General features: G+C 40.2%; 2 protein-coding genes across 2 annotated transcripts; both read left to right on the forward strand.

Annotated features, from left to right (window-relative positions):
• The first annotated feature begins 449 nt into the window (after positions 1-449).
• sar1ab (secretion associated, Ras related GTPase 1Ab) lies at positions 450-17066 on the forward strand. Its single transcript, XM_061931166.1, has 7 exons — positions 450-582; positions 3567-3631; positions 13776-13895; positions 13969-14034; positions 14097-14200; positions 15926-16057; positions 16186-17066. Exons 2-7 carry the CDS (start codon positions 3574-3576, stop codon positions 16300-16302), a joined length of 597 nt encoding a protein of 198 aa, XP_061787150.1. The 5' UTR covers positions 450-582; positions 3567-3573; the 3' UTR covers positions 16303-17066.
• Positions 17067-22459: 5393 nt separating this feature from the next.
• tysnd1 (trypsin like peroxisomal matrix peptidase 1) lies at positions 22460-26169 on the forward strand. Its single transcript, XM_061936042.2, has 5 exons — positions 22460-23704; positions 25236-25366; positions 25428-25613; positions 25689-25916; positions 26023-26169. The coding sequence occupies exons 1-4, from the start codon at positions 22665-22667 to the stop codon at positions 25889-25891; spliced, it is 1560 nt and encodes a 519-aa protein (XP_061792026.1). The 5' UTR covers positions 22460-22664; the 3' UTR covers positions 25892-25916; positions 26023-26169.

The raw sequence follows: 26169 nt of genomic DNA on the forward strand, positions 1-26169 counted from the left end.
GCAACCCCAGACAAATGGTAGAAAATGGATGGATGGGCATTTCAAATTAAATCAAATTAACTTCCTGGTTTTGCCTCATACACCATTAAATTAAGTGATACAATTATTTTTTTATTATTTCAGAATATACGTACTGCCGAACATTTTTTTTAAATAGTTTTTTATTTATTTATTTTATAAACCTTTATTTATAAACTGCAACATTTACAAACAATCGACAAATAATAATAATAATCAAAATAAGTACAAAAACAGTACAAATCTGGTGCCGAACATTTTTAATTTTTATTTATTTTAAATTTTATAAACCTTTATTTAAAAATTGCAACATTTCCAAACAATTGAGAAATAATAATCAAAATAAGTACATAAACAGTACAAAACAGCGCCAAGGGGTTGTATGGTGCCGAACATTAGCCTGTTTAGCTTAGCTGCCAATGACGTATGCTTGACTGCGTGATGACGTACTTCCGGTTAGACGTCAAGCTCGCACACTGCGTGACAGTTTTAGGGCACGAGCCGGACCAAAAAACAAACAAACCAAAACGTCGGACGCTGGGTTCATAAAGTCGTCAAAACAAGGTAGTTATTTATTACATTTCACTACTTATGACGTTCATTTCCTTTTTTTCTGGCTGGGTTTAGACGACGCGAACTTTAGCGCTTTCGGGAACTTTCAGGACCATGAGTGCATTATTATTGTTGTTTACTCTTAGGGCGACTTATGCTGTTGTGTAAGATAATTACTGTAATAGCGAATTAACAACAATAGAATGTGAGTTATTATGTTTTCCCAAGCTTGTTATTGGTGTATATTTTCAATTAATACGAAAAAAAACCAAGCAAGATAAAAGCCGTCCGCCATGACAATAATTTTGTATGTAAGTCTTTTAATGCTAACATGGAATTTGGTATAATTAGAATTTAACCTTAACTAATCAACAAGTGGGCCATTTTTTCTAGAACTTTTCCCTCATAGAGGCCTCAAAAGCACCGCATATGCACATCTAGTTGCACATAGAGTGACAGCTGTGTGTGTGTGTGCGTGTGTGTGTGTGTGTGTGTTCTTGTATTTCTACCCTTCTTGGGACATCAACAAGGAAAAGTACCTTCCATATGAGGACCAGTGACACAAGTTAGGACATATATCATGGTCCCAATACGGAAAACCATCTCATCTACCATGAATTGATTACGTGGACCCCGACTTTAACAAGTTGAAAAACTTATTCGGGTGTTACCATTTAGTGGTCAATTGTATGGAATATGTACTGAACTGTGCAATCTACGAATAAAAGTTTCAATCAATCAATCAATCAATCAATCTAATAGAGAATGTCTTATTTGCACCCCTGGTGGTGAAATCCATCAAAATTAGGGTGGTCCCAAAAAGGAGGAATTTTTCAAATTGACTGTCGGTTTTAAAAGTGCTCCCCCTCTGGTCAACATATGAAATAACAAGTGTGTGTAAAGATTTGAAGTGCTCCCCCTCTGGCCAACATATAATAATGTAATAAGTGTGTGTAACAAATTGAAATGGCCCCCTTTGGCCAAAAAAAATAAAAAATAAAAATATGTATATAGAGATATACTGTAGTAACTTGAAGTAAATAATGAAAATTAAAAACCAATTACAAACAACAAATAAAAAATGAACTAAAAGCAGTCTTTTTCTTACGGACTATATTATTACGGACTTTTTCTAAAGGGACATGGGGGAAATTTATTTTTTTATTATTTTTTTATTTTTATTTTTTTTAAACATGTATCTTGTGCGGACGAGAAACTTTTTATAAAGTTATAAAAAAATACATATATATTTTTATTTTTTTTATTTTTTTGTGCGCACGAGAAAGTTTCTCGTGCGCACGCATATCTAAAAAAAAAATTATAATTTTTAAAAATTTTTTTATACCTTTATAAAAAGTTTCTCGTGCGCACGAGAAAGTTTCTAGTGCGCACGAGATACATGTCTGAAAAATTAAAATAAAAAAAACAAATTATACAATTTTTCTTCCCCCCCATGTCCCTTTAGGGGCTCCGTATTTTCTCACAATGTATCGACTTTTTTCTTATAAAATTGGGAACAATGTCTCATATTCTTTCTGTTTTTGTAATATTGCAATATTTTCTTGAAAAATTATAACTTTTTTATGTAAAATTATTACTTTTTAATGCAAAATGGTGACATTTGTCATATAAAATTCTGACTTTTATCGCAATATTGCCATTATTTTGTTGTTCTTGTATAATAGTGACATTTTTGAGTAAAATTATGACTTTTGTCATAATTTTGCCAAGTGAAATTCAGACTATTATAAAATTGCCAACATTTTAAAGTTTTCTTATAAATTGTAACTTTTGTCGAGTAAAATTACGACTCTTTTCATAAAATTGCCAAAGTGTTAAGCTTTTTCTTGTAAAACTGCGACTGTTATTGAGTAAAATTCCAACATTTATCGTAATATTGCACAAATGTTCAGTTTTTCTTGTAAAATTTGAACTTGCGTTGAGTAAAATTACGACTTTTATTATAATACTGCCAAAATTCTACGTTTTTCTTGTGAAATTCCAACTAATTGTTCACAACAAGCTTTTTTCTACTTGCATAGTGTGTATATATTATTAATGTTGTAAATACACTTCTTTATATATCTAGAAAGGGTGGTCCTAAAGAGCTAGGCATTATTTTGAGGTCTTAAGAAGGTGAGAAATACAAGAAATGGCGACATTTGTCATATAAACTTCTGACTTTTATCACAATATTGCCATTTTTTTGTTGTTCTTGTAAAATAGCGAGATTTTTTGAGTAAAATTATGACTTTTGCCATAATTTTTGCAGAGTAAAATTCCGATTATTATTATAACATTGCCAACATTTTAAAGTTTTCTTATAAAATTGTGACTTTTGTACAGTAAAATTACGATTCTTTTCATACAATTGCCAAAATGTTATGCTTTTTCTTGTAAAATTCCAACTTTTATCATAATATTGCACACATGTTCAGTTTTTCTTGTAAAAGTTTGACTTGCACTGAGTATAATGACGACTTTTATTATAATACTGCCAACATTCTAAGTTTTTCTTGTGAAATTGTGACCTTTTTCTTGTGAAATTCCAACTCATTTTTCACAACAAGCTTCTTTATATTTGCATAGTATGTATATATTACTAATGTTGTAAATGCAAGTCTTCATATATCTAGAAAGGGTGGTCCTAAAAGGGAAGGCATTTTTTGGAGGTCTCTAGAAGGTACAAATACAAGAATGTGTGTGTGTGTGTGTCAGTGCTAAGATCAAGTGTCCTTGCCACTGCTTGTCATAATAAAAATAGTCAGAGGAAAGATCAGTGTAAGACAGCAAACTGAATGCATAAATATATGGTCGTTGCTCACTTGGCCCTACTTTTCCATTCATGCTTTTCAAGCTGGTGTGATTATTAGAGCTTACACATACCAGCAGAATTACCCATAAGGCAGGAGTACAGTGGTCCACTTGGTTCAAGACAGTTTGCAGTCGTCATACTCATGTTTATGTCGTTAAGTTTGCTTTTATCTGCATTGCAGGCACACAATGTCTTTTATATTTGACTGGATCTGCAGAGGCTTCAGCAGCGTCTTGTCACTTTTAGGTAATGTACAAGATATGACCGTCATTATTGTTGTTTTTGTTCATTTATCAGTTCCAGTGTCAAACTGTCACCGCCACAACCTTTAGTAACTGTACATGCATTATTCATAGCTGTCAGAGAAGTGTACAAATAAAGTTAACCCTGTGATAGTGCTAAAAGATCTATTCACCATTAACTGAGGACACAAGTATGGAACAGTTGTCGCTTTGGCCATCTTGGACACATAACCGTGTACCACTTTCTTCTGTTGCTACGCTACCACAATTTACAGTGGAATACGCTGGCACTTCATGTTTGTGTAAAAGGATGATCTTCTATAGCAGGCCTGGGCAATTATTTTGCCTCGGTTGGCCAACTTCAGAGGAAAAAATGTGCCTGGAGGCCAGCATATCTATTTTTAGGAACACTGATACAAAACCTCACAATAATGTCTGATTGAATGCTAAAAACGTTATGACAGACCGCCTTAAAAAACGGAATGGGATTTTAAATGTTTTAACTGAATGAGACACCCAGAATGTACATGAAAATAAATAATGTGGGACTTACAATATTAACTATGAACGATAAAACACTGAATATTGACAACATGTGAACATCACACTACCTCTCGATCGACAATCAAGCGAAACGCAACAAAAATGCAACAAACACAGTGAAATATGAACGCAAAGGGTAAAAAAACAAACCACCTACAATCTGATATATCACTAAGCTTTAGAACTTTGTTGTAAAAATCTCCTTCCACGTCTGTCCCTGACACCCACATTTCAGGCTGGCCGCTCTGGAAACACTCTGTGGAAACGCTCCCCACCCACACTGCTTGGTGCCTCGTCTGAGCTGCTGTGACTTACATTACCATAGTAATAGTAGTAGTATGTCATGCAAAAGCACAGATTCCAACCATTTAAATACTTTGTGTTGTTCAAGATTTACGGTAATTTGAAAACATCACTGCACATCATAATGGCAGCTACAGTTTCCATCTTAAAGATGTAAAAAAATTATTTGGGAATGTCCGGCGGGCCAGATTGAAAAGCTTAACGGGCCGCATTCGGCCCCCGGGCCTTTATCTGCCCAGATCTGCTCTATAGGTATAGTGGAACATAATAGTTTCTGTATCCTACGTTGATACCTTATGAAACGCAAGGAGTGATACTGTGTCTCTCGATGTGTGTGTCACTTTAACCCTTGTGCACCCCCAGGGTCCAAAACAGGCATTAAATGTGTTCCTTATGTCAGTGGTTCCCAACCTTTTTGTAATTGCGGACCGGTCAACGCTTGAAAATTTGTCCCACCCATTTTTATTTGTATTTTTTGTATTTATTTATTTATTTTTATTATTTTTTTTGTCATAAAAAAATACAATAATGCGTGCTTACAGACTGTATCCCTGCAGACTGTATTGATCTATATTGATATATAATGTAGGAACCAGAAATATTAATAACAGAAAGAAACAACTAATTCGCACAACCCTTTTGTGCGAATGAGTGTAAATGGGGGAGGGAGGTTTTTTGGGTTGGTGCACTAATTGTAAGTGTATCTTGTGTTTTTTATGTTGATTTAATAAAAAAAATAAAAAAAATTTATTAATATTTTTTATTTATTTTAATTTCTTGTGCGGCCGGTACCAATCGATCCACGGACCGGTACTGGGCCGCGGCCTGGTGGTTGGGGACCACTGCCTTATGTGATATAATAGTCCAGTTTAAAGGTTAGCGATTTTTATATATAAAATTGCAGTGTGTTTTTGATTGAAATGTTGTAGAATAGGATATAGTATAAGGATCAGTATAAGTATACACACTTTCTCTTAAAGGGCAAACTGCACTTTTTGGGGAATTTTTGTCTATCGTTCACAATCATTATGAAAGACATGACGACGGATGTATTTTTTAATGCATTCTAACTCGTAAATAAAAGTCTGCTTATAGCGGATATTCCGCCCATAAAATCCAAAAAATAACCATTCAAAAAGCGCCAACAATACTCCATTTACATTTCATGACTTGAATATTAACCAAGTATTAGTGATATTGTTATTATGGCGCCCAATAATACAACTGTTGTGAACCTGTTTTTTTTATCGTGCTCTGTTTGTGTTGTGTTGTGTTTGCTCGGTTCTCTTGTTGTCTTTTGGCCTGCCCATTGTACAGCACTTTGGCTATTCCTGTGGTGGATTTTAAATGTGCTTTATAAATAAAGTTGATTTGATTTGATTTATAAGCGCTAACACAGACAAAATATTTATAGCGGCGACGTGACCAATGTTGACATGATCGACTGATGAGCTGCTCCCTCGTCCAACTTTATTGTAGGTCATAAATCATGCCTCTCACCTGGATAGTAGGACGAAGATGTATTCCGACAAGTTGGAACACTATGACAGCCAATTTACACCCAAAATGGCGAGAAAGACGCAAAAAAAAAATGCTTAGTGCCACCCCCCTTTTTCTTCGCGAGGTTTATGAGTCATTCTTTATCTAAATGCGAATATATGAACATCCTGACAGTCGGCATCCTAATGACAGCCGACATTGTACAGTAAGTGATGTTTTATTATGTTGGTTGGCTCTCGAAGTCCGCAGTGAGTGATGTTGTTTAAAACAAAAGCGAACACCTTGATGCCTTTTTTAAGCGTTTGCTTAAAATGATCAAAATACGTAAATATTAAATGTTATTATAAATGTGCCCATTACTACATTACATATATACTTACATCATGTATGGAGGTGTATGGATGTTTTTTTAGGGGGCTCTATAGGCAGAATAGAGTGTCCGCCATAGGCTCCATTGTAAGCAGACTTTTGATCACATTTATTTACTATTTAGAATACATTAAAAAAAATACATCCATCATCATGTCATTCATAATGTTTTTGAATGATAGGCACAATTCCCAAAAAAGTGCAGTTCCCCTTTAAGAACGCTTTCTGACCCATTCACTCCCATTATAACTGTTATTTTTAATAGACTGTCATCCTGGTATATTACTCTTTTTTTAACCATGAAAACCAAATTAATCTCATTCTTGCAGATTGAAAAACAAGAAAGTTTGGTTTTGGTGTAATTGTGCCCCTGAACCACCAGATGCTGCCAGAAAACCATGAGCATTATTCACAGAGCTTTGATGATCTAACGGTGTTAAAGTTGTTTATACGGCCACCCTCAGTGTGACCTGTATGGCTGTTGACCAAGTATGCGTTGCATTAACTAATCCATCCATCCATCCATCTTCTTCCGCTTATCCGAGGTCGGGTCGCGGGGGCAGCAGCCTAAGCAGGGAAGCCCAGACTTCCCTCTCACCAGCCACTTCGTCCAGCTACTCCCGGGGGATCCCGAGGTGTTCCCAGGCCAGCCGGGATATATAGTCTTCCCAACGTGTCCTGGGTCTTCCCCGTGGCCTCCTACCGGTCGGACGTGCCCTAAACACCTCCCTAGGGAGGCGTTCGGGTGGCATCCTGACCAGATGCCCGAACCACCTCATCTGGCTCCTCTTGATGTGGAGGAGCAGCGGCTTTACTTTGAGCTCCCCCCGGATGACAGAGCTTCTCACCCTATCTCTAAGGGAGAGCCCCGCCACCCGGCGGAGGGAGCTCATTTCGGCCGCTTGTACCCGTGATCTTGTCCTTTTGGTCATGACCCAAAGCTCATGACCATAGGTGAGGATGGGAACGTAGATCGACCGGTAAATCGAGAGCTTTGCCTTCCGGCTCAGCTCCTTCTTCACCACAACGGATCTATACAGCGTCCGCATTACTGAAGACGCCGCACCGATCCGCCTGTCGATCTCACGATCCACTCTTCCCTCACTCGTGAACAAGACTCCGAGGTACTTGAACTCCTCCACTTGGGGAAAGATCTCCTCCCCAACCCGGAGATGGCACTCCACCCTTTTCCGGGCGAGAACCATGGACTCGGACTTGAAGGTGCTGATTCCCATCCCAGTCGCTTCACACTCGGCTGCGAACCGATCCAGTGAGAGCTGAAGATTTTGGCCAGATGAAGCCATCAAGACCACATCATCTGCAAAAAGCAGAGACCTAATCCTGCAGCCACCAAACCAGATCCCCTCAACGCCCTGACTGCACCTAGAAATTCTGTCCATAAAGGTTATGAACAGAATCGGTGACAAAGGGCAGCCCTGGCGGAGACCAACCCTCACTGGAAACGGGTCCGACTTACTGCCAGCAATGCGGACCAAGCTCTGACACTGATTATACAGGGAGCGAACCGCCACAATCAGACAGTCCGTTACCCCATACTCTCTGAGCACTCCCCACAGGACTTCCCGGGGTACACGGTCGAATGCCTCCTCCAAGTCCACAAAGCACATGTAGACTGGTTGGGCAAACTCCCATGCACCCTCAAGGACCCTGCCGAGAGTATAGAGCTGGTCCACAGTTCCACGACCAGGACGAAAACCACACTGTTCCTCCTGAATCCGAGGTTCGACTATCCGGCGTAGCCTCCTCTCCAGTACACCTGAATAGACCTTACCGGGAAGGCTGAGGAGTGTGATCCCACGATAGTTGGAACACACCCTCTGGTTCCCCTTCTTAAAGAGAGGAACCACCACCCCGGTCTGCCAATCCAGAGGTACCGCCCCCGATGTCCACGCGATGTTGCAGAGTTGAAATTAAACCGTTGAAATGTAATGAAAATGAACTTGGTTGGTTGAAATTTATTTCGTACATGTATACAGTATCAATATAATATATAACATTTTCTTTACAACATGTCCAAAAAAGATTAGGAAGAAGCAATGTTTATGTAATCCTCCCCCTTTTTCTCTTCATAGGAATCACTAACACATACTGTACTTCCCGTTTGCCAATTTGTGTACTCAATATACATCATCCATTTTCTACCGCTTATCCCTTTCGGGGACGCGGGGGGTGCTGGAGCCTATCTCAGCTACAATCGAGCGGAAGGCGTCATACACCCTGGACAAGTCGCCCTCTCATCACACGGCCAACACGTATAGACAACATTCACACTCACATTCACACACTAGGGCCAATTTAGAGTTGCCAATCAACCTATCCCCAGGTGCATGTTTTTGGAAGTGGGAGGAAGCCGGAGTACCCAATGTGTTCTAAATACATCAGTTCTTCTCCTAAGTAGTAAAAGCAGTTATGATTCGCTTGATAAGATGGATATTTCATTTTCAATAAATTCATGGTGTTTATCATCATTTTTCTTCTTTGTACTTTGTAAACACTTGTAATTCGAACCGCCTCTTAAATTGCGTCAAGTTACGGTAATACATTGTTTGATGTTTTTACTTAATCCATTCCATAATTTAATTCCACATAGTTATATGCTAAAGGTTATAAGTGTTGTACATGCATACAGATGTTTTAAGTTATCTTTTTTGTTGAGAAGAATTGTCAGACATTCTTGGCTAGCAGGTTGTAGTTTGCTTTGTGCATACTTTTAGCTGTTTATAATGCACCAAATCATGGAGTTTCAATATTTTTGGGGTTTGTATGTTCTCTATAACCAACATTAGGTATTATTCTGACTGATCTTTTTTGTAACACCGTTAGTGAATGAAGTGTACTTTTGTAGTAGTTTCCCTATATTTCTGCACAATGAGCAGTAGTGAGCAGTAGAGAATATGGAGTGAATTTTTGCTTTATTCATTATAGTAATATTTCTTGCTACCTTATGTTGTATATTTTTATAATGAGATTTCCAGTTAATTTTATCGTCTATTATTGCGCCCAAAATTTTTATTTATTTTACTCTTTCGATATCTACTTTGTTTATTTATGTTTGTGTTTGACTTTCCCTTCTACTGCTACCAAATAGCATTATTTTAGTTGTACTGAGATTCAAAGATAGTCTGTTTTTGTCAAACCATCTTTTTAATGTATTCATTTCTTCTGTTTTTATTTGTATTAGCTTATGTGTTCTCTCTCCTGAACAAAAAGCAGTTGTGTCGTTTGCAAATAATACTAACTTTGAGTCCTTTCTAACTTAACAAATGTTGTTTATATAAAGATTGAACAATTTTGGTCCCAGTGTTGATCCCTGGGGTACGCCACAAGATACTGTATCTCTAACTCTGTTGATCTCTTTTTACCTAGCTTCACGTATTGCTTCCTGTTGGTTAAGTAGCTTCTTATCCAGTTTAAAACCAGGCCTCTGATGCCATATCGTTCTAATTTTGTAGTTAAGAAATCATGATTAATTGTGTCAAATGCTTGACTTGGATCCATAAACACTGCTGCCATATAGTTATATAAATACATAAATTGGACAGTTATATAGAACATGGCAGATATTACAAAACGTGTGTGAACTAAAACAACCTCAACCAAGCCCTGCCTGCTTTCGCTTTCATTCTAGCTCAGCAGGCATTAAAAATAAATGTTTTTTGTCTACTGTATCAAAATCAATTTTGTCATGAATTATTGACCTATTCAAGGCTGTAATAACCCAACCTCAAATATTCTCTGCACCTTATTATTTTTTTGAAATATTTCACATTTTTTATTTCCCATCATAAAAACTGCTATTTTTGACAAAAATCCCTAAAAATGGAAAACAACTTGAGATGTCCGATAATGGCTTTTTTGCCAATATCTGATATTGTCCAACCCTTAATTACCGATTCCGATGTATACAGTTGTGGAATTAACACATTATTATGCCTAATTTTGTGGTGATGCCCCGCTGGATGCATTAAACCAGGGGTCCCCAAACTACGGCCTGCGGGCCAGATACGGCCCGCCAGCGTCCAAAATCCGGCCCGCGGGAAGTCCCAAGTTAGAAAAAAAATTAAAAAAAATAATTTATTTTTATTTTTTTAAATTATTACTATTTTGAAGTCTGTCCTTTCTAATCCATTTTCTACCGTTGTTACTCTCTGTGTCTCCTTACCACTCAGGCAAATCATATTGTCTAAACATGCATTTTCCCATCGATAACGTGATATCATCGCGCTCGGAATATATATATATATACATATATATATACATATATATATATATATATATATATATATATATATAAACGTTAGGTCAGGAAAAAACAGAGGCCATTTCATCCCTACAAGCCTGTTTTTATTGATCAACTGACATAATAAAACTTAATAAAATCTCCTGAAGAGCAGGGAAACCTGCGAAACAGGCTTGTAGGGATGAAATAGCCTCTGTATTTTTTCCTGACCAAATGTATATTCCGCTCTACCCCGGTATTGAGCACTGTATAACGGATAAACCACAGTAACCTCGACTATATATATATATATATATATATATATATATATATATGTATATGTATATATATATATACTACCGTTCAAAAGTTTGGGGTCACCCAAACAATTTTCTGTTTTCCATGAAAAGTCACACTTATTCACCACCATACGTTGTGAAATGAATAGAAAATAGAGTCAAGACATTGACAAGGTTAGAAATAATGATTTGTATTTGAAATAAGATTTTTTTTACATCAAACTTTGCTTTCGTCAAAGAATCCTCCATTTGCAGCAATTACAGCATTGCAGACCTTTGGCATTCTAGCTGTTAATTTGTTGAGGTAATCTGGAGAAATTGCACCCCACTTTTCTAGAAGCAGCTCCCACAAGTTGAATTGGTTGGATGGGCACTTCTTGCGTACCATACGGTCAAGCTGCTCCCACAACAGCTCAATGGGGTTCAGATCTGGTGACTGCGCTGGCCACTCCATTACCGATAGAATACCTGCTGCCTGCTTCTTCTCTAAATAGTTCTTGCACAATTTGGAGGTGTGTTTTGGGTCATTGTCCTGTTGTAGGATGAAATTGGCTCCAATCAAGTGCCGTCCACTGGGTATGGCATGGCGTTGCAAAATGAAGTGATAGCCTTCCTTATTCAGAATCCCTTTTACCCTGTACAAATCTCCCACCTTACCAGCACCAAAGCAACCCCAGACCATCACATGACCTCCACCATGCTTAACAGATTGCGTCAGGCATTCTTCCAGCATCTTTTCAGTTGTTCTGCGTCTCACAAACGTTCTTCTTTGTGATCCAAACACCTCAAACTTGGATTCATCCGTCCACAACACTTTTTTCCAGTCTTCCAGTCTTCCTCCAATGTCTGTGTTCTTTTGCCCATCTTAATCTTTTTCTTTTATTGGCCAGTCTCAGATATGGCTTTTTCTTTGCCACTCTGCCATGAAGCCCAGAATCCCGCAGCCGCCTCTTCACTGTAGATGTTGACACTGGTGTTTTGCGGGTACTATTTAATGAAAATGCCAGTTGGGGACCTGTGAGGCGTCTGTTTCTCAAACTAGAGACTCTAATGTACTTATCTTCTTGCTCAGTTGTGCAACGCGGCCTCCCACTTCTTTTTCTACTCTGGTTAGAGCCTGTTTGTGCTGTCCTCTGAAGGGAGTAGTACACACCGTTGGAGGAAATCTTCAATTTCTTAGCAATTTCTCGCATGGAATAGCCTTCATTTCTAAGAACAAGAATAGACTGTCGAGTTTCAGATGAAAGTTCTCTTTTTCTGGCCATTTTGAGCGTTTAATTGACCCCACAAATGTGATGCTCCAGAAACTCAATCTGCTCAAGGGAAGGTCAGTTTTGTAGCTTCTGTAACAAGCTAAACTGTTTTCAGATGTGTGAACATGATTGCACAAGGGCTTTCTAATCATCAATTAGCCTTCTGAGCCAATGAGCAAAGACATTGTACCATTAGAACACTGGAGTGATAGTTGCTGGAAATGGGCCTCTATACACCTATGTAGATATTGCACCAAAAACCAGACATTTGCAGCTAGAATAGTCATTTACCACATTAGCAATGTATAGAGTGTATTTCTTTAAAGTTAAGACTAGTTTAAAGTTATCTTCATTGAAAAGTACAGTGCTTTTCCTTCAAAAATAAGGACATTTCAATGTGACCCCAAACTTTTGAACGGTAGTGTGTGTATATATATATATATATATATACATACATATATACGACCGGCAGGAGGCCAATGAGAAGATCCAGGACACGTTGGGAAGACTAAGTCTACCGGCTGGCCTGGGAACGCCTCGGGATCCCCGGGAGGAGCTGGACGAAGTGGCTGGGGAGAGGGAAGTCTGGGCTTCTCTGCTTAGGCTGCTGCTTAGGTTTTTTGGGTTGGTGCACTAATTGTAAGTGTATCTTGTGTTTTTTATGTTGATTTAATTAAAAAATAATAATATATATATATATTTGTTTTATTTCTTGTGCGGCCCGGTACCAATCGATCCACGGACCGGTATCGGGTCGCGGCCTGGTGGTTGGGGACCACTGGTGTAGGCTACAAGATAACGTTAACGTAATCAGACATATACAAAAAGGCTAACGTTAACGTTACCGTTAGTCACTGACTATGCGTAGGTAACGTTAGTCTAGCTAACATTACTGCAATCCTGGATTGACATACGAGGTAACGTTATTTTAGCCTAAAGGCTACGAGTGAGCAGATATGGAAATGAACCGGCAACAGTTAACATCAGTTACTCACCAGCACTATCACTGGAATTGGCGCTGCAGGTTGATGAGGGGCGTGCTTCGTCGCTGCTTCTCCACGACACCTTTCTCTAACCTTCAGGTTATGTGCAGCCTGAACTTGTTTCAACATGCTTGTTGTACTCCCCCCCCCTTACATGAGAGCGAAGCCTGGCAATAATTGCAGATAGCCGTTTCCTCGTCGTATTTTTTTGTAAAATGAAGCCATGCCTTGAGGCGTTTTTTACCGGTCCCATTGTTGTTGCTGCTTTCTGTATCTGCCGCCTAATGACTGAGCTACGTTATTTCCTGGGACGTGCCACAGGGCATTTCCTGTGGGACGGGATTCGTTCCCAGGGATTCGAATAAAGAACCAACTCTTTTTCTTTACTATAGTGGTCTCGATAACGGGAACCGGTTCTCAAAAAGGGACTCGAGTCCAAGGAATCGGTTCTTTTCTTAACGAACAACCGGTTTCGAACATCATCCCTCGTCAATACAGCTTGTAGATGTGCCAAACACTCACTGAGGCATCATCTACCCATCACTACTGTTGTATTGGTTGGCTGAATTCCAATGAATTAACCTATCTTGGTAAAAGGTGATTCTTACCTAAAATAAAACTAATGTGTGTGTTTTTAATTCACCCTTTTTGTCCGTAGGATTGTACAAGAAGACCGGCAAGCTGGTGTTCCTCGGACTAGACAATGCGGGCAAAACGACGCTCCTGCACATGCTCAGAGATGACAGGCTGGGACAGCACGTCCCCACGCTACATCCAAGTATGAAGCTGGTCATGCTAGCTCAGCAGTACAGTCACAGAAGTGCTGGTGATTAATCCTCCGTGCGTCCTAGCGTCGGAGGAGCTGACCATCGCTGGAATGACATTTACCACATTTGACCTTGGAGGACACACGCAAGGTAGCGATAAGTGCACTGGGAGCTTTGAACTTGACTTAGTTTTTTTTTTATTACCCTTCCAGCTCGACGGATCTGGAAAAATTACCTCCCAGCCATAAATGGTATCGTCTATCTGGTGGATTGTGCTGATCACGAGCGACTAGAAGAAGCTAAAGTAGAGCTGGATGTAAGTTTGTTGCAAAGCATTTTATTACAAACCCCGTTTCCATATGAGTTGGGAAATTGTGTTAGATGTAAATATAAACGGAATACAATGATTTGCAAATCCTTTTCAACCCATATTCAATTGAATGCACTACAAAGACAACATATTTGATGTTCAAACTCATAAACTTTATTTTTTTTTTGCAAATAATAACTATCTTAGAATTTCATGGCTGCAACACATGCCAAAGTAGTTGGGAAAGGGCATGTTCACCACTGTGTTACATCACCTTTTCTTTTAACAACACTCAATAAATGTTTGGGAACTGAGGAAACTAATTGTTGAAGCTTTGAAAGTGGAATTCTTTCCCATTCTTGTTTTATGTAGAGCTTCGGTCGTTCAACAGTCCGGGGTCTCCGCTGTCGTATTTTACGCTTCATAATGCGCCATACATTTTCGATGGGAGACAGGTCTGGACTGCAGGCGGGCCAGGAAAGTACCCGCACTCTTTTTTTACGAAGCCACGCTGTTGTAACACGTGCTGAATGTGGCTTGGCATTGTCTTGCTGAAATAAGCAGGGGCGTCCATGAAAAAGACGGCGCTTAGATGGCAGCATATGTTGTTCCAAAATCTGTATGTACCTTTCAGCATTAATGGTGCCTTCACAGATGTGTAAGTTACCCATGTCTTGGGCACTAATACACCCCCATACCATCACAGATGCTGGCTTTTGAACTTTGCGTTGATAACATTCTGGATGGTTCGCTTCCCCTTTGGTCCGGATGACACAATGTTGAATATTTCCAAAAACAATTTGAAATGTGGACTCGTCCGACCACAGAACACTTTTCCACTTTGCATCAGTCCATCTTAGATGATCTCGGGCCCAGAGAAGCCGGCGGCGGTTCTGGATATTGTTGATAAATGGCTTTCGCTTTGCATAGTAGAGCTTTAACTTGCACTTACAGATGTAGCGACCAACTGTATTTAGTGACAGTGGTTTTCTGAAGTGTTCCTGAGCCCATGTGGTGATATCCTTTAGAGATTGATGTCGGTTTTTGATACAGTGCCGTCTGAGGGATCGAAGGTCACAGTCATTCAATGTCGGTTTCCGTCCATGCCGCTTACGTGGAGTGATTTCTCCAGACTCTCTGAACCTTTTGATGATATTATGGACCATAGATGTTGAAATCCCTAAATTTCTTGCAATTACACTTTGAGAAACGTTGTTCTTAAACTGTTTGACTATTTGCTCACGCAGTTGTGGACAAAGGGGTGTACCTCGCCCCATCCTTTCTTGTGAAAGACTGAGCATTTTTGGGAAGCTGTTTTTATACCCAATCATGGCACCCACCTGTTCCCAATTAGCCTGCACACCTGTGGGATGTTCCAAATCAGTGTTGATGAGCATTCCTCAACTTTATCAGTATTTATTGCCACCTTTCCCAACTTCTTTGTCACGTGTTGCTGGCATCAAATTCTAAAGTTAATGATTATTTGCAAAAAAAAAAAAGTTTATCAGTTTGAACATCAAATATGTTGTCTTTGTAGCATATTCAACTGAATATGGGTTGAAAATGATTTGCAAATCATTGTATTCCGTTTATATTTACATCTAACACAATTTCCCAACTCATATGGAAACGGGGTTTGTATATTAATGCAAGTTTAATTTCTATAATATTGTCCCTTGAGAAAATATGTCATTAAAATGGTCGCTGAAATGTGACTTTTGCCGTGTTTAGGCTCTTTTAACGGATGACACCATCTCAAACGTCCCGGTTCTCATCCTGGGGAATAAAATCGATCGTCCGGAGGCCGTCAGCGAGGACGCGCTCCGAGGGATGTTCGGTTTGCATGGACAGACGACAGGAAAGGTGATGAGCACATAACGTCTAACAAAGATTTTAGCACAAACATATAATTGAAAACTGTTTATTGGGGGGGGATATGTAATATGTTTGTACAATATGTGTCTAATTTTAAACTGGTATGTGTTTTTCAGGGCAAAGTGTCCCTGAAAGAGCTGAATTTGAGGCCAATGGAGGTTTTTATGTGCAGCGTGCTGAAGAGGCAAGGATACGGAAAAGGCTTTCGCTGGCTTTCTCAGTACATTGACTAACTCAAAGTATATTCACACATCTTCTGATTTACAAAACCAAAACAAAACTACCTGCTCCACAGAGATATTTTATCGATATGTTTTAACGATGGTACCAGTTAGGCGTGCAATAAAAGGAAAGAGTTTTATTTTGAAGTACCAGTGCTATTCAGATGAATGAATGAATGATCCTCTTGCTGTGGTTTCTAGCTTTGGGTGCCATAAGGAACGTGTCATCGCGACGAGTCAGTTTCTGACCTGGGATTATTTTTAGCAGCTGGTGTTGACTTACACTGAAGGTCAGTTTGTGTAAAGTTTTGTGGATGGTCTTAGTCCTCTTTGAAGACATGCATTAGTGTATTTGAAACACACGTTTAACTGTGTACCAGCTAAGATTTGTCAACATGAAATGGATGGGATTTTTTGGGGGGGGTATTTTAAAACAGGGTTTGCCACTGAAAGTGCTTTAAGTGTGAGGTTCACTACTAAAGAACAGTGTTTAGCTCCATAACTGCAGTCTAGGATGACTGTATCGACTTGTGATATTTTCATGATGGGGATTTGTTATGAAAGACTGGAGTACTTTGTGATTAGTAGCTGCGCACAACATGCAGTGATATTATGAGAGTACTTCCTCAGTGCTTCACATGGGTGACACAAAGTTACACATGCAACTGTATCTTTTTCTATATATTATTTTGTAAAAATGCTATATTTATAAGTTAGTTCTGAAGCAACCAAGCTGTTACAAAGGGTGATTGTCAGGTGAGATGTGAATAAAGACTTTCTACAATGATTTGTTTAATCTTTTTTAGAGATAAATGCTTTAAAACATAATATCGAAAATTATCGGTATCGTTTTTTTAATTACCGATATCCTTTTTTTAAATTTTTTTAAAAATAAATCAACATAAAAAGCACAAGATACACTTACAATTAGTGCACCAACCCGAAAAAACCTCCCTCCCCCATTCACACAAATGGGTTGTTTCTTTCTGTTATTAATATTCTGGTTCCTACATTATATATCAATATATATCAATACAGTCTGCAAGGGATACAGTCCGTAAGCACACATGATTGTGCGTGCTGCTGGTCCACTAATAGTACTAACCTTAACAGTTAATTTTACTCATTTTCATTAATTACTAGTTTCTATGTAACTGTTTTTATATTGTTTTAATATATTTTTTAGTCAAGAAAATGTTTTTAATTTATTTGTTATTTACATTTTTGTTTTTTTAAAGTACCTTATCTTCACCATACCTGGTTGTCCAAATTAGGCATAATAATGTGTTAATATCCTCGACTGTATACATCAGTATCGGTTGATATCGTATCATGAATCACCCCGACTTAAACAAGTTGAAAAACTTATTCGGGTGTTACCATTTAGTCATACTTGCCAACCCTCACGGATTTTCCGGGAGACTCCCGAAATTCAGCGCCTCTCCCGAAAACCTCCCGGGACAAATTTTCTCTCGAAAATCAGGCCACGCCCCCTCCAGCTCCATGCGGACCTGAGTCCGCTTTCCCACGATATAAACAGTGTGCCTGCCCAATCACATTATAACTGTAGAATGATCGAGGGCGAGTTCTTGGTTTCTCATGTGGGTTTATTGTTAGGCAGTTTCATTAACGTCCTCCCAGCGCGGTAACAACACACAACAGCAGCAGTCACGTTTTTGTCTACCGTAAAGCAGTTCGTCTGCCGTAAACAGCAATGTTGTGACACTCTTAAACAGGACAATACTGCCATCTATAACATCAATAACATCTAGGGCTTTTAGAAAGTGCAGTGCACAACTGCACACACAACAAGGAGACGAAGCAGAAGAACGAGGAAGATACAGCCGTGGCGACGCCGACGACGAGTAAGATGAAGAAATACGCTTTGTTGCACCTTTCCTGCCTGAGTCCGGTGATCAGTTGCAAATCTTGCTTTATTGATTGCTTGCACACAGCCAATCCAACACAAAACAAACTAGTCCCGCCCGCACTCAAGCTACCGCTCCCTCTCTTCTCTCGCCCACACACTCACTGACGTCACTCACCTCACATGCTCACCTATTAAAGGGCCACACACACACACACATACGCTACTCTCATAACAGCTTGTAAGTTCCAAGCCGCAGCTGCGATTGGACCTGGATAGCCTCCGGGAAGAAGTAGTGGACTACCAAGTGCTTGGCACTGAAGATCTTCCTCAGGAAGCAAAGATTGACCGGTTTTGGGCCATGCTAGGGAGAGATGGAAGATTCCAGACTCTAATGCATTTGATGAAAGCACTTTTGTGCGTGCCACACATCAATGCATCATCAGAGAGGGTGTTCAGCATGGTTAGAAAAATAGTGACAGAGAATAGAACAAGGATGGACAATTCAACCCTTAACTCAACAATGAGTAGATGAGTGTTATGTGTGTGTATATGTGTAAATAAATGAACACTGAAATTCAAGTATTTCTTTTATTTATACATACATATATATATAATAAAATAAATATATATATATGAAATACTTGACTTGGTGAATTCTAGCTGTACATATTAGAGATGCGCGGTTTGCGGGCACAACCGCGGAGTCCGCGGATTATCCGCGGATCGGGCGGATGAAATTTAAAAAAATTAGATTTTATCCGCGGGTCGGGTCGGGTCGGGTCGGGCGGTGGAAATTTAAAAAATTTGATTTTAAATAGATTCAGGCGGGTGGCAGTTAAACCAATTCGGAAATATATATACATAGTTAAATGTTGTTACCCACATACGAAAAACGAGCAGGCACCTGCAGCATATGCCACAACAGAAGAAAAAAAAAGAAAAGAGATGGACACTTTTACGGAGCGGAGAAGGCCCCCGACGCCTCGCCGGGGTCCGGGACCGAGGCCCCTTCCCCCGAGAGGGCCCCACCGGGAGCCGTAGCTGAGGCGATCCGCGAGAAGGGCCCGACGCACGTCCAGGGTCACCACCGCGCCCACCGCACCGACACCCCGCCTCGTCCGCCTTCGCCGCGGCCGGCGTCACGCGCAGCAGGTAAGCAGCTTACCTGCCCGCCACCCCCGTGGCCGGGGGCTCGTAACAGGGGTCACTCCGCGCGCTCCGCCCGCGCAGCTTACCTGCCCGCCACCCCTGTTGCCGGGGGCGCGTTACAGGGGTCACTCCGCGCGCAGTGCGCTCACGAAAGGGGTGGGGCTCACCCTGGTTGATATAGACAGCAGCTAGGACGGTGGCCATGGAAGTCGGTGTAACAACCCACCTGCCGAATCAACTAGCCCTGAAAATGGATGGCGCTGGAGCGTCGGGCCCATATACCCGGCCATCGCCGGCAGCGAGACGCGCTTGGAGGTGCGCTCAGCGCTGCTCCCATATGATTGCGCACTGGTGTGCGTCTGGGTCGTGACAGCGTGGCACGCGAATGTCTGTGCTGCATTGGATCAGTCTCCTTTCTTTAACAGGCAAAAGCTTTATAACCTCACTAATGCCTTGCATATCGTCTATATTAGATATATAACAACGGGCGGGTGCGGGCGGATGGCGGGCGGATGCGGTTCTGATCAAATGTTAGATCGGGTGGATTGCGGATGGTTGACGACTTTCTGACGCGGTTGCGGATGAAATAATTGCCTATCCGCGCATCTCTAGTACATATACTCCTCCCCTCTTAACCACGCCCCCGCCCCAACCACGCACGAAAATGTAAATAATATATAATGTTCTTCCATCGTCCAGTGTATGGCTCAAGTTTAACGGAAGTCCCGCCTTCCTGAGTCCTATTGGCTCTTTCTAGCCAATCACAATCACTGTTTGGTAGTTACCGTGAATTGATTAACGTGGCCCCCGACTTAAACAAGTTGAAAAACTTATTCGGGTGTTACCATTTAGTGGTCAATTGTACAGAATATGTACTGTATTGTGAAATCTACTAATAAAAATGTCAATCAATCAATCAATCAATCAAGCCGTCCAGTGTATCGCTCACTTTTAACGGAAGTCCCGCCTTCGTAGGTTCTATTGGCTCTTTCTAGCCAATCATAAAAGCCGGCAAGCGTCCCTCGAGCCAATGAGATTAAACCAGGAAGTTATCGCGCGATATATAACGAAAACACTTGTTCTTTTTTCTTTGAACAATCACTATATGTTATTTACCGAGTGTACTTTAACATTTCAGTGGTTTTATCAACACATGTTTACGAAGATATATCACATCTCAACGTTTGGTAGTTAATTATTTCCGTCGACATGGGCAAAGTTCATGTGCTGTGCTGCTTCCACCCATAGACATCTTATAAGTAGACGCAGCATTGGCTGCTGTGACGCGAGAAATTCGGCCGCCATTTTGAAGTGGTGATGAGGAGCCGGCCGGCGAGCAGCTTAAACTGACAGTTGACAGGTAGAAAACAAAGATGCCGGGCTGGTGTTCAGCGTTTTCCTGCTCAAATGAGCGGACTGTTGAAAATAGGAATCGGGGGATTACTTTTCACAAGTAAGATTTAACATTAACGTATTATTGGTTGTATTTTGTGAAAATAAATATTACCACAGAGTTGAGAAGGAGCAAAGATCTTCAATAGTACTGAAATCGTAGCTGCTAGCAAACAAGAGTATGATCATAATAGAATTACTTGACAATGAAATTAATAACATTTAAAAATGTCATACTTGAATAACACAGTTGAAATAAATGATGAAGATAAAGATTGTAAAAGCCAACAGGGGTTAACATACGACATACATAAAAAAATACATATAAAACAATCACTGTAAACATTATCATTTAAGGGAAGAATGTAATACAAAATATCAATACAAAGTGTCAAGACAGAATAAACTCTCTGCTGCTGCAGCAACAGAGATACAATCTATAGGTCCCTAAGATATATAGATATCTAATGTATTCATACATTGTTTATGTAGGATATACCATACTTGCCAACCCTCCAAATTTTCCGGTAGACTCCCGAAATTCAGCGCCTCTTCCGAAAACCTCCCGGGACAAATATTCTCCCGAAAATCTCCCGATTTTCAGCCGTAGCTGGAAGCCACGCCCCCTCCAGCTCCATGTGGACCTGAGTGAGGACAGCTTTTTTTCATGACGGGAGGACAACAGGGTGACAAGAATTAAATCATCCAGACTAGAGATAAATTGTATTATTATGTTTATCTTACCTAAAAATAAATATATTTATTAATTTAAAAAAAAACTAAATACATTTTTACTATATTTTGCTAAAACATAAAAATTAATTGTATTTTTATTTGTATTTTTTCCTGACTCCTTACTACATCCAGCCATAGAATTATACATTAAAATAAACATATTTGAAATAATTGATTTTAAATTATCATAATAATTCATTTAAAATGACCATATTTAATTATTAAAATAATTGCTTGTTTATCAACAACTTTAGCATTTTATTCATTACATTTTGAAACTCTCAGAAGCCAAGTTATGTTATATTCCTTAATATTTATTTATGCAAGTTTGAAGTATCAATTATCTAAACACAGTTTTGTTTGCATATTTTCAGGATGTAGATATCTATATATATGTATGAAATACTTGACTTGCTGAATTCTAGCTGTCAATATACTCCTCCCCTCTTAACCACGCCCTCAACCACGCCCCGCCCCGCCCCCGACCACGCCCCCCCACCTCCCGAAATCGGAGGTCTCAAGGTTGGCAAGTATGGGATATACGCATGTATATATAACCTAATCATATTGTTTCTTGAATTTAAAAATAGCTGACTGTTTTTTTCCCCCTTCTCTGGGATTATATTCCCAGTTTTGATCTCGGACGTCTGGTCACTTATAGCATATAAGAATATTCTATTACTGTTAAGCAAACTATGAATAATAAAACACGCCAAAACATGTGTCCTTTATCATAGCTATGACAAAAAACGCGTGAAAATCCGTGGTATTCATTGAGGTAAAATGAATTAAATGCGCTTACAGTTCATTGCTCCTGCCAAATGAATTGCACTGAGTGGAGCGGATCACCACTCCAAGATGGCGGCCCCGCGTCTCGTCAGCGCCAGTAGCGCTCGATGCTGCGTTTACTTATAAGATGTCTATGCCGTCCAGTGTATCGCTCAAGTTTAACGGAAGTCCCGCCTTCGTGAGTCCTATTGGCTCTTTCTCTCCAATCATAAAAGGCGGCAAGCGTCCCTCAAGCCAATGAGATTAAACCAGGAAGTTATCGCGCGATATATAACGAAAACACTTGTTTTTTTTTCTTTCAACAATCACTACATGTTATTTACCGAGTGTACTTTAACATTTCAGTGGTTTTATCAACACATGTTTACCAAGATATGTTACATCTCAACGCTTGGTAGTTAATTATTTCTGTCGACATGGGCAAAGTTCACGTAGCAACATGGAGGTAAAAGACGTGGAGAAGTGTTGCTGTGTCGTTACCTTAACGGACGCTTTATCCACCAAAGCGCCGGTAAGTTTTAGTGGAGTCCTCGTCCGTCCCGGTGCGGTGATATGCACCGGCTTCCCCTTTTTTCGTTTCGTTACCCACAAAAAGCCCTCTGCGAGGTGCCTCTTACGTCACAACTTCCGGGATGCGCTTCAAATTAGCGTCACGTTTCCTTCCTGTCGTCACGTGGAGGCTAACCCATGCGTAATGACCCACGAGTGTCCACCTGGCAGGAACACAACAACAACAACAACAACACGTCAGTGGGAGGCAGAGCTGCTAATGCTGGTCAACTGCGTGGAGTTCAAACAGGCTTTCCAGGCAGTTTTCCAGGAGGCTGACGGATGGCGTTTCCATGGCGACGAGGATGAGGAGCTGATCGGAGATGCTGACCACCTGAGCTGGTTCGCTGTGCTCAAGACGGCGGAACACCTGAAGCCAGGTGCCCCCTGGGAGAAGAGCTCGGCCCTTCGGAAAGGCGTCCCGGTCTTGGCGTGCGGGTCGCCTTTCGGATCCCTCTGCGTGGACCTCTTCATCAGCACCATCAGCGGAGGCATCATCAGCAACCTGGCGGGGGAGGACAACGCCGTCATCCTCACGGACGCCCGCTGCGTGCCGGGCACAGAAGGCGGGGGGTTGTTTGCGCTGGAAGACTCCGGCGGCGTGCGACTCGTCGGGGTGATCGTGTCGCCGTTTGGATGGAAGGCCAACGAGTGGATCGGCCTCACGCTGGTCTGCTCGGTGCAGTCGATCTTCAGGAACGTTCTCCGATGCGCCAACGCTGAAGATCCACTCCGGGATGTCTGCCTTCATCCCGCAGAGGTCATCCCTGCTCCGGACTCCATGGCTGGTCCGTACCCGGTCGTGGGGTTGGTGGACAGTGGGCAGCAGTGGGGCTCGGGGGTGCTTGTGACCTCTGACCTGGTTCTAACCTGCCGACACGTAGTCAAGGGGAAGTCCACGGTCGCTATGAAGTTCCACCACAGGGACAGGTAACAAATATATCTCCTGTATGATGTACCGTACGCCTTTACCACTTTTCTAAAGTAATCTGTTCCAGGGTAAAACTGTCCCCTTTGTATTAATATGAGAACATTTTAAAATGGTCTTAAACGACAAAAGCGTATTGTCGTTCAAGTGTAAAAAGAAGTTAGTCACTGTTTTTGTTAAATGTAAAAATACTCGGCTGTAAAGTAGGTTTTGATGTAAAACAATTAAATTGTACTATGAAAAGAATCTCATCCTTTCACAAGGATGAAATAATATTTCACCAAAATGAAGCAGTAAATGGAGGAAAAGAAACATTAGAAAAAAGTTGGCACGGTCATAAAACCTTTATATAGGCGAATTGTTTTTAACAGTCATTCAAGTGTAAAAATAAGCTAGCCACTGTTTTTGTTAAGTGTAAAATCAGTCGTAATATAATTTTTGCGTGTCAGTGATTTGTACCAGAAACACATTTTAAATAGAAAACAAACAACTAAATCGTAACATTAATAAAGCATACACATATTACTGTAATAGTAAAAAGTCATTTTATGGGAAAAGTTGTAATATTGTAAGAATGAAGTTGTAATATGAGAAAAAAAATCATTTTACCGTTAAATTGTATTTTTTATTTACCAAAATAAAAAGGTATATAAAGGGGGAAAGTTGTAATATTGTAAGAATAGAGTTGTAAAATGTGAAAAATTCATTTTACCATTACATTGTATTTTTTTTTTTTATTTACCAAAATAAAAAGGTAAATTAAAAGGGAAAATATGTATTATTAGGAGAAAAAAAAAGTTGTAATATTACAAATCTCAGGCAGATTTTTTTTTTTAAAACAATCATTCAAATGTAAAAATAAGATGTTTTTGTGTAGGTTTTGATGGGCAGTCATTAAACCGAAAAGTGGTCATATATTTTAAGAAAACATTTGTAATATGTGGAAAATTGAATTTCGATTGGATTAAATTGTAATTTAAAAATGAAGTGGTACATTTTTTTGAAAAAGTCATATTCTGAAAAATTAAATTGAAAAAGTAAAATCGTAATATTACAAGAAAACATTTTACTATTAGAGAATATAGTGGTTTTTTTTTAATCTCACAAGAAATAAGTGACCCTTTCATGAGAACAGTTGTGATATTGTTACATTTAAGGTGTATACTATTGTCATTTTACAAGAAAAGCTAATGAAATAAGTTCTTTTCTGGAAAATGAATAAATTCAGTAAGTCCTTGTTAAAAAAGTTGTAATTTACAAACATGCTCTTTAGAAGAGAAACATGTAACTATGTACGAAATATAAAAATTATAATTTTATAAAAAGGGTCTTGTGAGAGGTAACATAATATAATAGAAAAAGTCATCACTAGAAGAAAGTTGTAAAAAGATCATTCAATTGTAAAAAGAAGTTAGCTACTGTCATTTATCAAATATAAAAATATTTCACCTCGTCCTAACGTCAAAAATGTGTCCTGTAAAGATAAAAGTGTAAAAAGAAGTTAGCCACAGTCAAACAGTTCTGTTGTTCCAGAGTCCTTGATAGTGTCGGTGATGTCATCTTTTCCACTAAAACGTCGTCACCCTACGATGTCGCCGTGGTCCAGTTGAGACAACCCTTCCCAGACTTTCGAGTCCCTCGAACGGCTCAGAAGTTCCACCCAGGTTTGACTCCGTGCTTGCACGTGTTGGACCTGATCCGCATCTAAGTCACCTCTCCTGGCAGGCGAGCGCCTCCTGGTGGTGGGTTACGGCGGGCTGGGCGGCAGGTGCGGTCCATCCTTGACGTGCGGCGTCCTCTCCAAGGCCATCAGCGTCAACCGTCGGCCTGTCATGCTTCAGACCACGTGTGCAGTACAGGCAGGGGCCAGCGGGGGCGCTGTGGTGCGGGCATCGTCTGGAGAGCTGCTGGGTAAAAGTCAAAAAGTTCTTTCTGCTGATTTAAAAAAATAAATAAATAAATTAACATGGCGGCTTATTTTTGAAGGCATGGTGGCGAGCAACACGAGAGACATGACCGCCAAAGTCACCTACCCACACCTCAACTTCTGCATCCCGGTCACCGTGCTGCAAGGACCCTTACGCCGATTTCATCAGCGGAGGGACGTGACGGCGTTTGAAGCGTTGGACACCACCGAGGAAGAAGTCAGAAGGGTGTGGAGGCTACAAGACGCACACAGTAAACTGTAGGTGGCGCTATGCTGGAGAGAAAAAGGTAGGATGCTAAAAAATATAAGGTCTTTTTTTTTTTTTTTTGGCACCAAGAACTATTTAGAAGAACGTGGCTGATAAAGCAGCATATGTTGGGTTTTCACCGACAGGTTGCTGCAAATGATTGGTCCCATTGGGCAGCTTGACGGCGGCTTTGAGATACACGGACATCTGTTAGGTGGCGTACTCCACTCATTCATCGCTAACACGTTCACACAAACCTTTTATGTTTAACGTTTAAATACAAAACTCAAAAC

Source organism: Nerophis lumbriciformis, linkage group LG02 (genome assembly GCF_033978685.3).
Source record: "Nerophis lumbriciformis linkage group LG02, RoL_Nlum_v2.1, whole genome shotgun sequence".
Classification (NCBI taxonomy): Eukaryota; Metazoa; Chordata; class Actinopteri; order Syngnathiformes; family Syngnathidae; genus Nerophis; species Nerophis lumbriciformis.